Genomic DNA, 20,514 nt, shown 5'->3' with positions numbered 1-20,514 from the left:
ACACTCATTGAAATAAATCATACCAAACGGCCAGCATATTATAAGCTACTGTGACACTACCACTGCTTTCATAAATAAAAAATGAGAATTAAACTTTCATAGTAAAATATTTCACCAGACTAGATTGCGAATTTTGACACAGTCAATTTATCATTGTAAAAATCAGACGAGTCTCAGTCGGCTCTGGTCAGAAAGCTCATTAGTCTACTAAAATTATACCTTTGCCAGGATGTCATGATTCTTTTACTGAGAAATATCTGCCATTTAGTGAAAAGATTTCACAATATTTTTTTGCTTTGTCCAAAGAACGTTAAGTGTTTAAAACTGATGAATTTTAAAAAACCAATTATGAACAGATGGCTCTAAGAAAAAAAATCTTGCAAGTTTTAATTAAACTTAAGCACGATTCCTATAATTAAGCTATCTGTTTTCCATTTACTGAAAGTAAAATATTTTGCTCCTAAAGAAAGGTGGAATGTATTTTATACTCTGAACAGAAAAAAACAAAACTATGATTTAAAATTTGATCCTAAAAAACTATTAGTGAAAAGATGTTTTTAAACTAAAATTAAACTGAAATTAAACTCAAAGCCATTCTGAAATGAATACCTTCTCGTGAGCCTGTGCAAACCCTTGTGACTCTTACTGCAAATCCCCTTTCACATGTAGGCACTCATCCTGGCAATCTCCATACACACTGTCTTTACTGGTTGGCAGACACATTTATCTTTTATGAAAACATTTATCTTTCATGAGAATACTCATCCTTTTTCAAATCAAACTTTTTCATTTCTATAGGTTTTTCTTCCATTTTCAATGTTCTTCATTTCTTTCACTCTGCGAGAAGACATAAATGAAACTTGCAAGGCTGACACTGTGTTACCTGATTATTATACTTCAGAAAGAGTACAGTAAGTCCTCTACATATGAACCATCAAGTGTCAAACTTTCAAAGATGTGAACATGCATGCTGTAGGCCGGCTGCTGTACTGTACTAGTGTACTTTTCAAGGTACTGTAAGATTAAAAATCTTTTCATTTTTTTGTTTTTCTATGTACGTTATTATTTGTGTGAAAAGTATTATAAACCTATTATAGTAAAGTACTATCCAGCAGATTGTGTTAGTTGGGTACCTAAGGTAACTTTGTTAGACTTAGAAACATACTGGATTTACAAATGTCTGCTTGGAACAGAACTTGTTTGTATGTAGGGGACTTAGTGTATAGCGAAGCAAATACAATATTATCATAAATCGAATTCACATCCACACAAAGCACAGCTGCTCAGCCAGTTCAGTTCAGTTGCTCAGTCGTGTTCGACTCTTTGCGACCCCATGGACTGCAGCATGCCAGGCTTCCCTGTCCATCGCCACTCCCAGAGTCTGCTCAAACTCAAGCCCACTGAGTCAGTGATACCATCCACCTATCTCATCCTCTGTCGTCCCCTTCTCCTCCCACCTTCAATCTTCCCCAGCATCAGGGTCTTTTCCAACGAGTCAGTTCTTCAAATCAGGTGGCCAAAGTATTGGAGCTTCAGCTTCAACATCAGTCCTTCCAGTGAATATTCAGGACTCATTTCCTTTAGGATTGACTGGCTTGATCTCCTTACAGTCCAAGGGACTCCTAAGAGTCTTCTCCAACATCACAGCTCAAAAACATCAGTTCTTCGGCACTCAGCTTTCTTTGTGGTCCAACACTCACATCCATACATGACCACTGGAAAAACCACAGCTTTAACTAGATGGACTTTTGTTGGCAAAGTAATGTCTCTGCTTTTTTAATACGCTGTCTAGGTTTGTCATACCTTTCCTTCCAAGGAGCAAGCGTCTTTTAATTTCATGGCTGCAGTCACCATCTGCAGTGATTTTGGAGCCCAAGAAAATAAAGTCTGTCCCTTTTTCCATTGTATTCCCATCTATTTGCCATGAAGTGATCAGACTGGATGCCATGATCTTAGTTTTTTGAATGTTGAGTTTTAAGCTTGCTTTTTCACTCTCTTCTTTCACTTTTATCAAAAGGCTCTTTAGTTCCTCTTCACTTTCTGCCGTAAGGGTGGTGTCATCTGCATATCTTAGGTTATTGACACTGTTTCTGAATTACTAACCAGTAATAGTTACTGAGCTTCATTTGACACCTAGGAGCAGCTGGTAAATATTTACATACCCACGAGAAGTAGAATTCTAACATATGTTTCTCCTGTGTTCAACCTAGTTGGAATACACAGACTTCAAATCAAATATGCCCAAACATACTTCCTCCTCAACCCCATGCCCTTCTGATAAGAACAAGCCCTATGCACAGCATGACCAGTCTCCCAGCTGCTTATCCAGAACCCTAGCCTCCTCCACACCTAGTCCAAGACAACCCCACCTGCAATCAATTCATTCATCTCCATCTCAGCTTTACACTTAAATCATTTTTCACATTATCACTGAAACTGGCCTCTCTGGCCCCAGTCCTGCTCTCTCGAACACATTCTCCCCACCAGAAGCAGAATACCCATTTGAAACACAAACATGATCTATTATTTCACTTCTTAATCAGCATCAAAGGTTCTTCAATGTGTTCAGAAAAATGTACAAAATCCAGTAGGAATAAAATATGAGCCAGATACACAATATTTAATGTTTTAGGAGTCACATCAAAAATACAGGTGAGACTCTGCTTCTATCACATGCCTTATTTCTGTGTGTAATTTCCCTTTACTTCTCCTTAAAGGACAGGTGTGATGGCATTTTGGACCCACCCAGATAATCCCAAAATAACCTCATCTTAAAATCCTTAAATCACATCTGTAAAAGTCCCTTTTCCAAATAAGATGTGACATTTTACATGTTCCAGGGATTAAGACCTAATATCTTTGGGTGAACATTATTCAGCTTACTACAGTAGGTGATAAATAATACATACTAAATAAATGGACAATTTATTTAAAAAAAAAACAGGTGAGGAAGAGGAGAATGAGGGGTTATTACTCAATGAGTACAGAGCTTCTGCTTGGGAAGACGAAAATGTTCTGGAGATAGCGGGGCATGGTGGTTGTACAACAATGTGAATATACTTAATGCCATGTGTACCACAGAGCTATACACCTAAAAATAGTTAAAATGATATGTGTTATGTTGAAAAAGTGAAAGTATTAGTCACTCAGTTGTGTCCAACTCTTTGCAACCCTATGGACTGTAGCCTGCCAGGCTTTCTGTCCATGGAATTCTCCAGGCAAGAATACTTGAGTGAGTTGCCATTCCCTTCTCCAGGGGATCTTCCTGACCCAGGGATCAAACCAGGGCTCCCTGCATAGCAGGCAGATTCTTTACCATCTGAGCCAAAAGGGAAGTTATGTTGAAAAGTCAAAGTGAAGTCACTCAGTCGTGTGCAACTCTTTGTGACCCCATGGTATGTAGCCTGTCAGGCTCCTCCATCCATGGGATTTTCTAGGCAAGTATACTGGAGTGGGTTGCCATCTCCTTCTTCAGGGCATCTTCCTGACCCAGGGATCAAACCCGGGTCTCCCACATCAGAGGCAAACTCTTTCCTGTCTGAGCTGCCAGGGGACACATGTTACATTAAGTATATGTAATTGCAATAAAAAGGCCGATGAAATTAATTTTACTAACATAAACTAACAAACGGATCTTAACAAATCCAAACTATTATTATTTTAACATATAACCAATATAAAAATAATTACTAATGAGATATTTCACGTTCTTTTTTTTCATACTAAGTCTTTGAAGTCTGCTGTGTATTTACACACACCTCAATTTGGACACTAGATTTTCAAGGGTGTTTGAAATGTAAAATGTGGACCTACCAAAATTACACTTGTATTTCATGTGCTTATGCTGCTTTCATTTTTTAACTTTTAAATTAAACACAATCTAAAAGTTCAGTTCTTCCGTAACACTAGCCATGTTCTAAGTGTCCAGTAGCTGCCAGTGTCCAGAGGCTACTAAACTGGACAGCACAGTGCTACATCATCTGAGGCTTCCCCTCCTCAAGACTCATCCTTCCCTCCTCACACCTCACGCTCTGGCTCTGCTGAAATGTCATTTCCTAGACCTTACGTTCCCTCCCACTTCCAGGGTACCGAATATCCTGTTCCTTCTCCTGACCTTTTCTTCAGTGCACCTCTTCTCCTCCTTCAGGGCTCAAACAAGGCATTATGAGGCACTGCTTCTTCCAGCAAGTTTCTCCACACCTCTTGACTGCCAACCCTTGTGCCCCAAATTCAGTAAGGTCCTTCACTGCATTCTGGACTTTTACTACAAAAGAACTTTTCATGCTGCTTTGTAAGCACTTGTTGAATTTTCAGTAACTTCCCATTATCCTGTAATATCCATAAAAGCAGAAATGATGTACATTTATCACCTAACCCTACAGCAAGTCCTAAAGAGATATTTACTGGACAGATGAATACACAAATGACAGCGCACCAGGAACCTACTTTCTCCTTGTAAATATTTATCTGCTCTGACTCTGATTGGCTAAAGGCAGTTCACAGAGATTTAGACAGCAAGGGGTTGCATCAGCTACCATAAGCAGTGACTAACTTTTGAGTGTAGCAACATGCCAGGTCCTTCACTATCTCATGTCATTCTCACAACCACCCCGGTTTACAGAAAAGATTCCGAGAGGTTAAATTGTATGGCCAAGGTTGCTTAGGTGGTGGACGTGGAACTCAAAACAATCTCAGCCCAGAGCCTACACGCTCAATCTCAATGTAACAGAGGCTGAGAATTGCATGATCCAAATGGCAATACAGATAAATGCACAGAACTGTTGATATTTAAATCAATAAATGCAAACTGGGCTGGTACCTGTATTTGTGAGCTTGTCTTAGAAAATGACATCCCTAAATTGTGGGAAAATGCCTAAAATAGGTCACACTGACTTACATTAAATTAATGACAAGTGTGAAAAGATTGTCACTTTACATAAAAAAGCATTTTATAATTTTTCGTTGATTTTTAAGAGCCCCTTCCGAAGGAATAAATAATTAATACTAAAACAGTGGAAAAATAAATAATAATGGATCCATTGCTTAACAATAATGACTGTACCTTTCAAAATCTAAAACCTCTCTTCTGTTAATCACTGTTGACCAAGCAAAACCCTATGGGTTGTTTAAAGCCATCCGGCAGCTACCTTGGTTTGGCAAGCATTTGTAGGCATTGACTCAGTTGATGTTGGAGTGAAAGGGGTGATTCCATCGCTGGAACCCTGACCCCAACTCACTCACCCAATTAAAAGATCCATCAGTAATCACTACTCACACAGACAAGATCAGGGAAAAAAATGGAACATTCAGCAATGTAAGTCAAAAGATAAGATGACTCTCTCACAATACTTTTTAATCATGAATTATCTGAAGTTCTACCCATCTGTTTAATAACGTTTTTAAAATTAGTCCTCAGGAAAAAAATGAGTTCAAAACTGAAAAATTTAAAGGCTCCAATCAATTTCCTTTTGCCTCACAGTTGTCTTTCAGCAGATAAAGAAAAATCCATAGTAACAAGATAACATTTCATGCATTTACACATTTTCTCCTATAGACATCTAAAGCCTTCAGAAAGTATATTATTTGTAGTCATGCCCATCTGACATTTTCCATTTTACTCAAAAGATTTTATGGTTTGGTATTACAGCAATATACAAATTTGACAGCTTGCAATAGGATCTAGTCCCTGTAGCAAATCATTCTGACAGTTAAGTACTATACAGCTACTAATGTACTTTTTTTTTACACTACACTTATTTAAAAATCTTGCAAAGTTGGAGACATGCATATGTTGAAATCCTGAAGAATGTTCTTAATGAGGTAATAAATTTTATACTGAGCATATTAAATAACAGGACCCTACACACCACACCACAATTTGGTCATTTGTAGTATCACTTATTCCCCTTTCAGTAATTCTCTATTACAACCAAATTTTTCCTCAACTGCATTTTAAACAATAAACTTGCTCATCACTGTCAATGTTTATTATCTTCTTAGAATTTCTCTTCATCTTTAAAAATAACAGAAGACGTGAATAAATCAGTACATGAGTTTATGTGAAACATAATGACTTTTACTGATTGCCTTTACAACACATTTTTTTTCTTTTAAAGTGATGAAAGATAATCAATATGTCTTTGCATTCTCCGAACTGCACTAACAGAGGCTCTGTTGAATACAACTATGATTTCCTCTAGAAAGAAAGTGAAGCTGCTTTCTCACACTGCTGTAACATTCACTAAATAGAACTCAGAGTGATCTTACAGCATGAGAGGCAAACCCCATCAGTAATTCTATTTTTAGTATTTGATGCATCTGATAATATAAGCCAGTTAGCAAGAGAATAAGTGTCTTCCTTTAGGAAATAGGAAAGCTGAATGTATTTTTTTTTTTTTACATCCTTGATTCAACTCTTCAGATGGAACACCACAGTGAAACTACTCTATTTTCAGAATTGATGTACCTTTCAAAACTATAATCTTTGGCTTTCAAGTTCACTATTATTTGCCTTCAGGTACAAATTTTAAAGTGTATAGAGGCTTCTAAGCAGAATAGTTGGCCTCAGCCAGATACTGAAAGGTTTGGAGCTCCGTCATCACTGCAGTATAAATTCCTTTTCAAAATAATGTTCTTCACTCGGAGAACACTTGTGCCTGTGCTTGGTTCACTTGTCAAATACAAGTCGGAGGTCATCAAACGCCTGGGGGCAACTTCAGCTATTTCAAAAATCATTTCTCCCTCTATTTGGCTGCAGAAATAAAATTTCAAAACCCATAGGAATGTCTGCAGACATAGAAACCAGAGGTAGTCACTATGCTGCTGTGAGAAAGGTGCAAGGTGCACAAATACCACCAAGTTCTCTATGCAATGACAGCACATGAGATTTTCTTTGATACATGCAACTGAATATTTCAATAATGCCATAAGACTTCTATTCGAGAACTTTCTCTCCAAAAGGGAAAACCATTTTAAAACTAATTGTTACATTTGGGGTCTGCTGCAATTTTCCAAGATTTCTTATAACCCACAAACTTGCCTTGTTGTTTTATTTATATAAATTCAATGAATATTTAATTAATTTGATCTTCAAGAAGTGATTGATGTGTATAATAGACATTCACAGTTAAATATGTAACAAATACAATAATTCTGTGCTGATTTACTCTTTTATTAAATGTTCTTCCCTTAAATTTTATAATCAGATTTAAGATTGGTGATCTGTTTCCTGACTCTGCTGCTGTCTTCTGTGTGATCATACTATAAAAGCATTGCCCTCTCTAATTTCCCGTTCTTAATTGTTCCTGATAATTTTTATCCTATATTTTCTATTATGAAAATTTCTTTAAAAAAGACATTCTAACTTCAGTTGTGTTTTACATCTCCCTACTTCCTTTTTTGTTGTCATCTTCTTTGCACAATTTTTCAAAGATTTAATTATGACCAGAAATTCAATTATGACTGTGGCCAACCAATCATATTAGTAGAGAAAACAAGACAGAAGGAAATAAGAAAAGGAAATGACTGAGTAAATTCTAAAATCTATACCATGTGGGAGCAATTTTTTCTTCTTGTCCTCAGGCATACCAACCCCAAGAGTGCCTACCCTGAGCACACACTCAAGTGGGGAGTAGGAGACATTCCTGGCATCCGCTCCATTCTTTTCCCTACCAGGTGCCAATGCTCTGACATCCTCTGGATAAGCAGAGAAGGTACCGCAGGACATGGGCAAGGGGGCTGGGAACAAAAGGACTCATCACAAGGATAATTTTTCCCAAACTGAAAGTCATTCCGAACCAAAGGAATCCATTCTAAATGAGTAGATAAGAAAATGCTCAGTAATCTAGAACCTGTGTTAATAATGAGAAGAATGCTTAAGTTGACAGAGAAAATGGTTCTCCCTTTTGAACATGGCTTGGACCCACAGACTATTCAGGTAACATTCGGCCACTTCTCTCTTGTTAAAGGGGTGATTCTGCCTAATAACCTGGTGTTTCCAGAAAGCCAACTGTAGCATTTTTAAGATGGTGTAGCCATTACTTTATTAGCCCCTAGACAATTATTCTACACAGAAGTTAAATATTGTTCAAGAAAGAAAAGGGGGGAGGGGTGGACAAACTAATTGGATAAATACCACTGTAGCCAAATATATTTTTGTGGTATTTTGTTTAAAAATAATAATGAATTTTATTAAAGCATTTAAATTAACAGCCACATTAATAAAATACAATGTCTTGAAAATAACTCCAGTGCCATCCATTTAATTATGGGACTTGAAAGAGGCCACACCTGTGATATTAGCAAACAAGGTGGCTGGATAAGATAAAGGTTCTTCACAAAACACACACTATTTTAGGATCAACATAATCCACTGAAGAACACTGAAAGAGCTGTGTTCCATTCGTTGTCTCCTTTTTTTAATGGTCATTATAAGAGGAAAAATCTGCTATAGCAAACAAATCCTTTCTTACATCCTCTACAAGAATCTTCCTACACAAATAATTGTACAGAGGAGTATTTCAAAAACCACAAGTTGAATCTATGAATAAATAAAAGGCTAACAACAATATTACCAAAATATTCAAATAGCTCTGCATAAACTCCAATATTCTGTATTCTAAAAAGACTACTACTAACAATAAGCATTTTTTATATATAGCTTTCATACCTCAGAAGACATTTTAAACTCGCTTGCCATAAACTGTTCTTTAAGCCTCTTACAGTTACTAGCCCTTACTAGTGTTGCTTATTACTGATATATAAAAACACTAACTTGCCCCAAGGGAAGAGCAACTCTTTTCATATGGCTAAATGAAAACCTGAAAACTAAAAACCACCCTCTGGAATTCAGCACTTTGAATGCACAGCAGGCAGCACTTTTTCTGCCCTGCTGTCAGCGAGAGCCCTCCTTGGGTGAGAGCACCCGATCAGGCATCACATCTCTGTCTGTCTATCTGTCTCTCCCCGCCACACACAAAGACACATACACAGACACACCTACACACCCCCCTCTAAAATTGGGCCAGGCTCTGATTAGGCACTTTCTCAACGAGGTGGTTTAACGGCAACTGGGTAAGAAATTGGAACAGCAGCACCACCTAGTGGGCACTGGAGAGAGGCTCAGATTTCCCTTGCCTCTGCTTCAGTCAGGTCACTGTAGGTTTTCAATCCCCAGCTGACCAGAGGTTCCAAGATCAGAACTCTCAGACAACAGGGAAAGTGTTCCATGCGTATTCAGAGACTCTCCAAATTACTGCTAGGCTCTGTTGCCTAATCACATGTACCCATTGATGCAGATAAGGTAACCAGTGCCTTGTTTTAAAACTGCTTGTGGAAGAGATGTGCATGAATTTAGCACCATGACTTTTAAAGGATTTTTCCTTTTAAAAAAAAAATAAATAAAGGACAAGTCATTTCATACTGTCTGATCAAATCCTTCAGCCACAATAATTTTGTGTCAGAAGCATAAAGAGTAAGTAAAATTTTGCTGCCTTTTTATTCATTTCATGAATATTTATTCAGTACCTACCATATATATGCACATACACACACATACCACATAATTGTAATCTATGATACTTGATTAGTAATCAAGGTTGTTCTGTTATATTTAAAATGGATGACCAACAAGGACTTAATACATAGCACATGGGACTCTGCTCAATGTTATGTGCTAGTCTAGATGGAAGAGAGATTTGGGAGAGAATGGATACATGTATGTTTATGGCTGAGTCCCTTCACTGTTCACCTGAAATGACCCAGATAACCACGATGGTATGGTCACCCACCTACAGCCACACATCCTGAAGTGCGAAGTCAACTGGGCCTTAGGAAACATTACTACAAACAAAGCTAGTGGAGGTGATGGAATTTCAGCTGAGCTATTTCAAAGTGTAAAAGATGATGCTGTTAAAATTCTGCACTCAATATGCCAGCAAATTTAGAAAATTCAGCAGTGGCCACAGGACTGGAAAAAGTCAGTTTTCATTCCAATCCCAAAGAAAGGCAATGGCAAAGAGTGTTCAAACTACTGTACAATTGCTCTCATTTCACATGCTAGCAAGGCAGTGCTCAATCTCCTTCAAGCTAGGCTTCAACAGTACATGAATTGAGAAACACCAGATGTACAAGCTAAATTTAGAAAAGGCAGAAGAACCAGAGATTAAATTATCAACATTTGCTGGATCGTAGAAAAAGCAATGGGATTCCAGAAAAACATCTATTTCTGTTTCATTGACTATACTAAAGCCTTTGACTGTGTAGATCACAAAAAACTGTGGAAAACAAAGAAATGGGAATACCAGACCATCTTACCAGTCTCCTGAGAAACCTGTATTAAGCAGCAACAGTTAGAACCAAACATGGAATAACAAACTTGTTCAAAATTGGGAAAGGGGTACATCAAGGTTGTATACTGTTACTCTGCTTATTTAACTTCTATGCAGAGTATATCATGTGAAATGCTGGGCTGGATGACTCATTTCCAAAGAGCCAACACATTGGAAAAGACCTTGTTTCTGGAAAAGATTGCAAGTAGGAGAAGAGGAGGGTGACAAGATGTTAAGGGGTGACAGAGGATAAGATGATGACAGAGGATAAGATGGTGACAGAGGATAAGACTCAACGAACATGAGTTTGAGCAAACTCCGGGAGATAGTGAAGGACAGGGAAGCCAGGCATGCTGCAGACCATGGGGTCACAAAGAGTTGGACATAACTTGGAGACGGAACAGCAATAACAATCACAACATTGTTAACTGGCTATAACCCAATTCAAAATAAAAAGTTTAAAGTTTGGGGGAAAAAAGTAATCAAGGTTGCTCAATTTCTATAAGAACTGCTGCTGCTGCTAAGTCATTTCAGTCACGTCCGACTCTGTGTAACCCCATAGACAGAAGCCCACCAGGCTCCTCATCCCTGGGATTCTCCAGGCAAGAATACTGGAGTGGGTTGCCATTTCCTTCTCCAGTGCATGCACACATGCTAAGTTGCTCCAGTTGTGTCCGACTCTGGGCAACTCTATGGACAGCAGCCCACCAGGCTCCTCTGTCCACGGAATTCCCTAGGCAAGAATACTGGAGTGGGTTGCCATTTCCTTCTCTGTCTATAAGAACAGGTAATGTTAAGATACTAAATTGGATCATAAAATCAATAATTGTACAGTAGCAAATATACATCTGTTGCCAAATGTTATTGCATTATTCACAAATAAGAAATTTAAACAATCAGCCAAAAAAAAAAAGACAAAAAAACAAAAAACACCTCTAGGGATGCTTTTTAAAAGCAATTAAGAACTTCTATTTTGCCAGACTGCCACTTACTTCTTTAAACAAAGATATTATCTTCCTGAAAATGACAAAAACTTTCTCATCGTGTGTATGTCTTCTCTGTGTGTGGACCAGGGGGTTCTCATATGGGGGTGAGATATATCTGGCATTGCTTACTTTCTTTCTAGTTTTGTTGAGAAGTACCTGACATACATCACTGTATAAGTTTAAGGCATACTGCATGACGGTTTGATTTACATATATTGTGAATGAATACCACAGTATGTCTAGCTAACATCCATCTTCTCATATAGAAACAACAAAAAGAAATTTAAGAAGGGAAAAAAATTATTCCTGTGATGAGAACTCATAGGATTTATTCTCTTAGGAGCTTTCCTACACAATACACAGCAGTCTCAGCTATAGTCATGATGTTGTCCATTACATCCACAGTGCTTCTTTACCTTATAACTAGAAGTTTATACCTTTTGGCTTCACCTGTTTGGTCAGGGATGCTGTGATCTATGATACACATGACAGCCATCCACAACAATTAACTGACCTAAAACGTCAACAGAGCCAAAGCCAAAAACGCCCAGTCTAGACTGTGAGATGCTGGAAGAAAGGAACAAATTCTTACTCAAAAATGTACACCAAGTATTTGGTAAGGTCAGGTAATAACTGTTTGGCGAAATACACTGACACAAACATCTAATTCCTATCCCCAACCCCCCATCTGTGTGAATAAGAAAGCAGATGAACAATCCAGCATCCAGAAAAGGGCTGGCTATAGCTCCAGAAAAAAAGCGAAACTGACGCTAGCAGACACACACACATTCACTAAGCAGACACAGTAAACATTCCATCTAGACTCAGGCCAGCGGAGATGAATACTACATGAAATGACTGCTCTTACTTCTAGCTGGATGCACACTGATTAATGAAACTTCAAAAGAATATGCAACATACACAATCAAGGTGGCAACGTTTGCCATTTTTGGAGGCCATCATCAGATTTCAGATTTCTAGATACAGTTTCTTGGCTGGCACTGAAATGATCCATGCTGGCCCTCCCTGTTGTTCCATTAAAACCCCTCTGAGACTGGTATTGGTGACAACAGATCACTAGGGACAATCTGTAGACAAGAGTAGCCGGTACACAGGTCCTTAAAGGGAAGCATCAAGAGCAGTGACCACTTATTCCAAGGGGCATTAATGTGATAACAGAAACCATCTTTTAGGAAAGAGACCCAAAGGTGGGTGTTAAATGTAGTGTTGGAATTTCTACAAATACATATTACTTGTAAATCAGAAAAAAAATTAAAATGTAAGACATTTGTTAGTATTTGTCACACTAAGCATTACGTTTTGTAGTATGTAATGAACTCAACGTTTTTCTTTATAACCTGCCTTACAATCCTAATTCTGGCAATTTTTTTGTTTCTTTCTTTCTTATTGGTAGGTTGTTTTCCTCCAATGAAAGATATTTTTTATAATTTTTAATGGACAAAACTAATGCATTCTATCCTAAAGACCCAAACAATATCCACAGATAGAATATGTATCAATTGAATAATGAAAACAAGTTTATATAACTAAAAAGCAGTAGATGAAAAGCAGTTTGTACATAAAATATAATGTGATATAGGATTTATTGTATTTTTTCTTTTTTCTGTACCAATTTTCCAACCTTTGGGGTGTTAAAATTTTTACACTCAAACTGCACTTATAAGAGAGGACAAAATTAAGGCTACATATGAGATTTCTTGAAATCAAGCAGAAATACAGCAGTCAGCACAGTCACAGAAGACACTACTTCTGCCTCTCTCTCTTACTTTTTAAACTGGTGATCAAGATATAAGGTTGCAAACATTTTCCCTTGGAAGTTCATGAGCTGAACAACCTTACTCTCTTCTGATAGTCACCATGAACTTTGAAGGGCCATTTAAATGCCCCAGTTATTTCCATCTCATTCTCAAAACTTCCATACCACACTCTGATCATGTTGGCAGATGATCTCATATCTGCCAACAGCAATCATCGGGTGTAGAAAGGGCCACATATTTTCTAGCTATGTGAAATTCTTAACGGAGCTATAGTGGAAAATAACAGGGTTCACTGAAAGACAGAATCTAAGTTCCTGAAACAGAAGTCCAGAGACAAAACACCCTGCTACCCAGTGGGGGAGAGACTACTAATAACAAAGAAAGAAACACTCAGGTTAACGAGTTACAGCTCAGTGTCGGAAATAGTGGAAAGACCCCAAGTTAGAAATAACAAGGACTAAACAAATTGTAGGGTATTAAGTACACTTGTAAGACATGCTTCAGTATTTTAAAGTCATGCAATTTACCTGTAGGAAAAATTCTCATTAAATGTGAAATATTAAGAGCCTGAACTAGTAATCTGTTGACTCACAATTTAACAGAACTCCAAGATAACTTCAGTGTTGAGGACAAAAAAGGCCTCCCTTTTCATGAAAAAAGGAAAAAAAAAAAACAATCTAACAAAGAGAAACAATGAGAAGATAACCAGCCAGAGAGTTGGGCAATTTAAATGAACTTTATCTGTTGGTGAGAAAATCCCTCGGGAATGATCAAAGTTTCTCTGCAAGTCTCTTCTCGGTGAAGAGATGATGAAATCAAGTTAGACTCGTTTTTCTAAGTCAAGGCCAACCAAAGACAGGCAACAGACAGAAAGACTAAGCAATTCAAACAAAGATATTTGGATAATTTGGGTCAGTTACTAACAAACTTTACCGATAACCTTGAGATTGAAAAGTCACATTAATTCATGAAATGCAGTATTCCTTTGCCTTACTGAAGACATAATTTGTAGAAAGCTATATGCATACTTACAATACAACAGAAAAAGAATACGTACAGGTATGTAATTTAGGCTAAAAGTATAAAAAATGTAGAATAATTCAATGAAGCTAAGAAAAAAGTATGTGCATGAATAGAAATATTGAGAACTTGAAATTAACACTAATTTATGAGAAAAAAAAAAAAAGTATTGGCACTCACCAATTTTAACCTCTGTAAAGGTATTCTGCCTACATCTATCTGTGTCCTTTCTGGGACATTAGTAAACCGGACTTCTGGGACTGCAACGGCGCACATGACATGGGCCCACCTACAGGAAACGAGACAGAAATGTAAACAAATGTTCCCTAAACTTAACATGGCCTGTACTTCCACCAGGAGGTGACAATTCACATGCATGGGAAACACACAGATGAGAAAGCAAGCCCAGAGCACCTATGTCCATCACAAACAGACTCTCTGAATTTCAAAGCTATTGGATGATACCTGGACAGACTCAGTGCCACACCTGCCCACCACAGTGACAGGAAGAACTAGGTGAAGACCAAAGTATACTATCATTGTATTTATATGTTTCTACATATGACTGTAAAATACTGAGATGCATGTCTGCTATTTCACTTGACACTGCATTACATAGGTGTTTAATATACTTAAGATAATTAATATGTGGCAAAAGATTAGTTCAATTAATAAAAGGTATGAAAATGAAATGAGTATACCATATAATCTTTTTATATAATTTTGATGTCATGAAGCAAACCAGAATAGCAAAAATTCTCTAGAAGAATTAATACAGATTAAGTCTTTAATTAAATTGTTTCTTATTGCAATCCTACTATAATCAAAGGAACCAAGAGATAAGGGGAAATGAAATTTAACTTGTTCCCTGTTTCCTACTAAAACCCTTGTGCTCAGTTCAGTTCAGTTCAGTTGCTCAGTCATGTCTGACTCTGCAACCCCATGGACTGCAGCACGCCAGGCTTCCCTGTCCATCACCAACTCCTGGAGGTTACTCAAAAACCTTGTGCATCTCCTTTCAAATTCTGAATCACTCCAGAAAAATGACAACATCCTCATTAACACTATTAAGTTTCTCATAAGTCTTATGCCTCAAACAAACATAAAGACTCGAGGTTTAAAGAGATTTTGAAAGAATTATCAAATTTGTCAACTTATTTTTAAGTCAAAGCATGTTATTTCATTCAAATAATGTAAGACTCCATCCTGCCTTTAAAGACCACCAGGAGAGAGAATAAGTATCAACCCCAACAGGGTACTCTTTCATATCTAAATAAATGTTATAATTTATAGCAAACATTACTTCTTTTTGTCCTAGTCCAAGGGAAGGAAGAGAAGTCCTTATCGCCTCCATCTTTACAGGAACTGGCAGTCTGCACCATTCATGTAACAGTCCCAGAACCAGTCAATAGTTTTCAGCACAGTGTCAATCACATTAACTAAGACTAAGAGATGAACATCTAAAATTGAGCAAACACACAGTCTCTTAGACTAAACTTTACCAACAAAGAAATGATAAATGCCTTTATTCTCCCTTATAATCAATCAGAAACATGTGTACATGCACATGATTACATGACATTACATTATATTACTCCAGGAGTCTCAACTCCAGTGTCCATAGGGCCAGGCAGGATGAAACCAAATAAACATATACTGGTAAATCATGGTAACCTAGAGAATGTCTACTCTCTTTAGGCCAGGTTCTCATCCTAACTGATTATTGTCATATAAAGATGCACAATCATTTACCAAGTAAAGATGAAAATCTGGATTTTTATATAACTCTCAACTTTTAAAATCTGAATTAAATTCATAAAATGGTGGCAGTCAAATAAAACATATCTTGGGGCTGGATGTGGCTCCCAAGTGCCATAATACAACCTATACCTAAATTATTTCTACAAGTCTCTAATTTATAGGAAACTATAATTTGCTTTGGCCCCATCTTAAATGATTAAATTGGGTCATAAAGATAAAATTCATGCAAAAATACATTTCAGCTGCTGCCACAGAAACATTACCCATCTTTTTTGTTCACTTATGAGTCTCTTCATATTTTCCAACTGTCCCCTTTAAACTGTAAAATCAATCTTTTCTCTGTGTTTCTATTTAAGAATATACACTTTCTTGTTAATTTACTGGTGTTAAAAGTAAATGGTTTTGTTCTAACACTATGATTATAATTGATTTTATTTATCTGAAGATAACAGATTTCATTGTTTTCAGGCATATTCTGCTTTTATGACAACAGCAGCATTCATCAAATTAAAAACAAGAATTCCAATGGCACGAGAATACAGGCTGTCTTCAAGCTCTGTTAGTGAAAGAGGGATTACTCCTTATGATGTCAAAGACAGAACAGAAGCAGACTGAGAACACCTTCACCCAGCAGAAATGTGCTGTCAGTAATGGCTTCTGGAAACGTACAAAATCTCCACCTTGCACCTGAACAGCAAGAGCTGTGGAACAGCGTGGGAGAGATGTTCAAGGAGAAGGGGACACAGGGATACTTACGGTTGACTTATGCTGTTTTATGGCAGAAACCAATACAACATTGTAAAGCAACTATCCTCCGATTAAAAATTTTTAAAAAGATCAAACATTTTAACTTATTAATAAAAACAAAGCTGTGGAACGCATGTGTACAACAATGAGAAGCAAAGCACACTGTAAACCCAGAAGTTCAACACTCAACAGAGGAGAAGGAAATGATGAAATTCCGCACAATTAACGCACTACTTACTTATTGTTCTTAGTTTCCTTAAGAGCACCCCCTCTCAAATTGCAGAGACAGCACTCCTAGGGCAGAAACAAATGTCACATAATTATTAGAGTCATGTAATAAAAGTCAGCACTATTTATCTAAATATCCCCATACAGTCTATTTTTTTATTTTAAATTAAAACTATCAGGAACTTCATGAAGGACTATCTCTTAACAGTTCAAGAAGGGAGAGGAAAAAGAGAGATGGGAAGGTGAGAGACAACCAAAAGTGTTCTGGGTGTGTGTATCTCCTGGAGGGAACTGTCATTATTCTAGCATCAAGAAGGCCATTGCTGGGGGGACCTGTGACACAGAAACTGGTGTGTGGAGAGGTAGGTACCAGAATTCTACAACAGGGCACACACATACGACTCCCTTGAGTTCTAGGAATCCATTCCTGAATACAGGATGGCTAAAACACAGAGTAGTGGCAGGCTTTGTTCTAATATAGAGATAAGCAGGAAGTTCTTTATAAGAACACTCTTCACAAAAGTATCACTTGGGTCTTTCTGTGGGCAAATATTGTTGGAAAAATTATTCTGATAAATGCAGGCTTTCCAGAAAAACAGAAAACAGTGCCATAAAATGTATTCCTTTATCTTCCCCACACTGACTTTACATTTTTGGCACTTTTAAAAAATAACTGCACTTATTTATTTATTTTTGGCTGCGCTGTGTCTTTATTGCGGCGAGCTAGAGCGACTCTCTAGTTGTGGTGCGTGGGCTTCTCATGGCTGTGGCTTCTCTTGTGGTGGAACACGGGTCTAGGGCATGCTGGCTTCAGTGGTTACTGCATATGGGCTCAGCAGTTGCAGCTACCGGGCTCTAGCACACGGGCTCAACAGTCGTGGCACATGGGCTTAACTGCTCTGTGTCATGTGGGATCTTCCTGGACCAGCTATTGAACCCATGTCATCTGAAATGGGAGGTGGATTCTTTACCACTGAGCTACCAGGGAAAGCCCTCTATTTTTGGCATTTTTATGTGTCTTAGATTGGCATATACTTTTTACTCCAAGATGACTCCCTTTACATAATAAAGATATACTTATCACTTCTCATTACAATTTTATAAAAAACTCCATAAGAAAACATGGCCAAAAAGTAATGCAATGACTTCTGTTGACCTAGAATTTTTAACTAAATATCTAAGCAACGTTTTTATTTTCAACCTCAAGCTTGTACTCCCAGTTTACTGCACTAGTATCTTTTTTTCAATAGTTACAGGTTATTTGGTGGGTTTTTTTTTTTTTTCCTTCAAGCTGTCTATATAAAATTTCTTTATCTACTCTCCCAGGTGATCTCCTTTAAATGATTTTGACAGCTTTGCCCAAGCCTGTGAAGATTAGATCCCTCTAACTTATCTAATAATAATGGGGTGTCAAACTCTGCAGCATTTATTTTTGTGAGAATAACATCAAAACTACTGAGGAGGATCAACATATCTATAGAACTCTTAATAGGGAGCAAAAAAATAAAAGAAAGAAAATACAAGAAATTTTCAATGGTTTTATTTGTCTGGGAAGTCTCTACACACTGATTTGAAGTTTTCCCTGGTGATTATTAAAGGTTCACAGTAGCAAAAGGTCCACATTAGCTGCCCTGTGGACATCCATTTGAATTCATCACAAACCCAGCTCAAGAACTTGATAGAGAACATTCTTTAGTGTAAAGCCATATTTCAGGGGCCTTTCAAAGAACTGGTTTTGATGAAACACACAACAAAAGGAAAATTTCACACTCAAAATACTGAAAATGAAAAATGGAATAATTTGAATTATTCAATAACATCCAAATTATTCAGTAACTATTTCATAAAATTTTTTTCCAGTAATTTAACATACTTTCTAGAGACAGAATGAAAATAAAACACAAGGTCAGATACTTTCATTCAATATAAAAAGATGTGAGTATGAAATGGGAATGTGGGAAGGGAGAGTTGCAGACTGTGAGGAGTACAGACACTGAGAGAATTAGTTGTCTGATTAATGAAACTAGTAGTGAGAAGAAGCCTAAAGGGATGAGTTGGCAGAGTTAAAAATAGCACAGCAGCGTGGAGGCTGCTCCATACACCTGATTAGGATCAGGAACAGGCACATGTGCTGCAGCACACGACTACAACAGGAAGACCATCCTGTAAAGTGGAACCTGTAGACTCAAGAAGTTAAGTGGAGTTGAGAAGACTCTCACCCGCCACAACATGAAACTTGTTCTTTTGATACCTCCCTCTCACAAAATCTAATGGACAATTCAAAGTCCTTGGTTTGCCTAATTTCTTGGCAACATTCAACATAATTGATTGTGCCCAAAACAGCTTCTTCCTGTGGTTTCTATGACCAGACAGTCTCCTCATTGTCCTCCATCTCAAGCTGATCCTTAGCTTTCTTTTACAGGCATCTTTTTCACGCTCCTTAAACACTGTAATTTCTGTAGTAGGGCCTATTTATTCCTCTCTCCATACCTGTTTGCTGGGCATCTGATGCACTACCTTGATTCCCTGAAGATCACTGACCCAAACATTTAACTTCTGTCATGTCTGACAGTCCACAGGAATCTCAAACATACGTGCAAGACTGAACTCATGTCTTCTTCCCAAGCCTATACTCCTTCAGCTTCCCACCAATGGCATCAACCAGCCATTCTAGCTCAGGCTAGAAGGTACAATCTTCCTCTCATCTGAGATTGAATCATCTGAACTCTGTAAATCCCACCTTCCTTGAGTTTCCCTCTAAAATGAACACATCCTTGACATTTCAGTGTAAATGCTGATTCCTCAAGAAGGGGTCTCCTAATCCCCTGCTCATTTACTTCCCTCTTGTTACTCTTGTTAATTGTTTGTTGAATTTCTTCTGCTGTCCTCACTAAACTGTTAGCTCAGTGAATGCTGGCAGAAATTTCTTAGGTGACTCTTTATAATGACACCCAATAGACAGAGCACCCTCCATGAGAATTTGTTAAATAAATTAGAAAATACGGCAAAATAGGCAGAGCGAAAATCCTGAAAATCATCAAAGCGTCACAAAACTGCTAAGACTGTGTTCACATACTGGTGAGAGTACTAAGGAAAGAAAACTTCAGGCTTCAGAGACTTAACATAGAGTTAAAAAACACTGATTTGCCATGGAGTTATTTTTGCCATGATTTGCTTCAGTAGAAATCATATTTCTTAGTAAAGGACAAAAAAAAAAATCTGTGGTCAAGTAAAGTCACTTTGATCTACATGATATTATATGATAACATGGTTTCTTTTTAATTTACTTAATTTGAAAAAAATAAGTAGGAAAGAATAAAATCATATCCAGTTATACCATTTTTCTTTTTTGGACTCAATATTCCTCACATAGGTCAAACAAGCTGGTCTGGTAGAAACACAAAGATGTCAACCTTTCAAGTCATTCATTTGTAAATTAATTTGAACTAGGGCTTCCCTGATACCTCAGTTCTTAAAAAATCCACTTGCAATGCAGGAAACCCAGGTTCAATTCCTGGGTTGGCAAGATCCGCTGGAGAAGGGATAGGTTACCCATTCCAGTATTCTTCGGCTTCCCTTGTTGTTCAGCTGGGAAAGAATATGCTTGCAGTGCAGGAGACCTGGGTTCGATCCCTCAGTTGGGGAGATCCCCTTCAGAAGGGAAAG

At 37.6% G+C, this 20,514-nt stretch overlaps 1 protein-coding gene across 4 annotated transcripts in view; it reads right to left on the bottom strand.

The window, feature by feature from the left end:
* KDM4C (lysine (K)-specific demethylase 4C) overlaps window positions 1-20,514 on the bottom strand; it is a 411,252-nt gene that overhangs the window by 105,895 nt on the left and 284,843 nt on the right. For all 4 annotated transcript variants that reach the window (XM_010856980.1, XM_010856981.1, XM_010856977.1 and 1 more), the window contains exons 17-18: window positions 16,859-16,914; window positions 14,293-14,401 (exon numbers count right to left, since the gene is read on the bottom strand). In XM_010856980.1, coding sequence (XP_010855282.1) covers window positions 14,293-14,401; window positions 16,859-16,914 — 165 coding nt within the window. The remainder of the gene's footprint in view (window positions 1-14,292; window positions 14,402-16,858; window positions 16,915-20,514) is intronic.

The sequence above is a fragment of the Bison bison genome, unplaced genomic scaffold, assembly GCF_000754665.1.
Source record: "Bison bison bison isolate TAMUID 2011002044 unplaced genomic scaffold, Bison_UMD1.0 scf7180017864376, whole genome shotgun sequence".
NCBI lineage: Eukaryota > Metazoa > Chordata > Mammalia > Artiodactyla > Bovidae > Bison > Bison bison.
The sequence above is the reverse complement of the archived record's forward strand: the minus strand, read 5'-3'. Positions and strand labels throughout refer to the sequence as shown.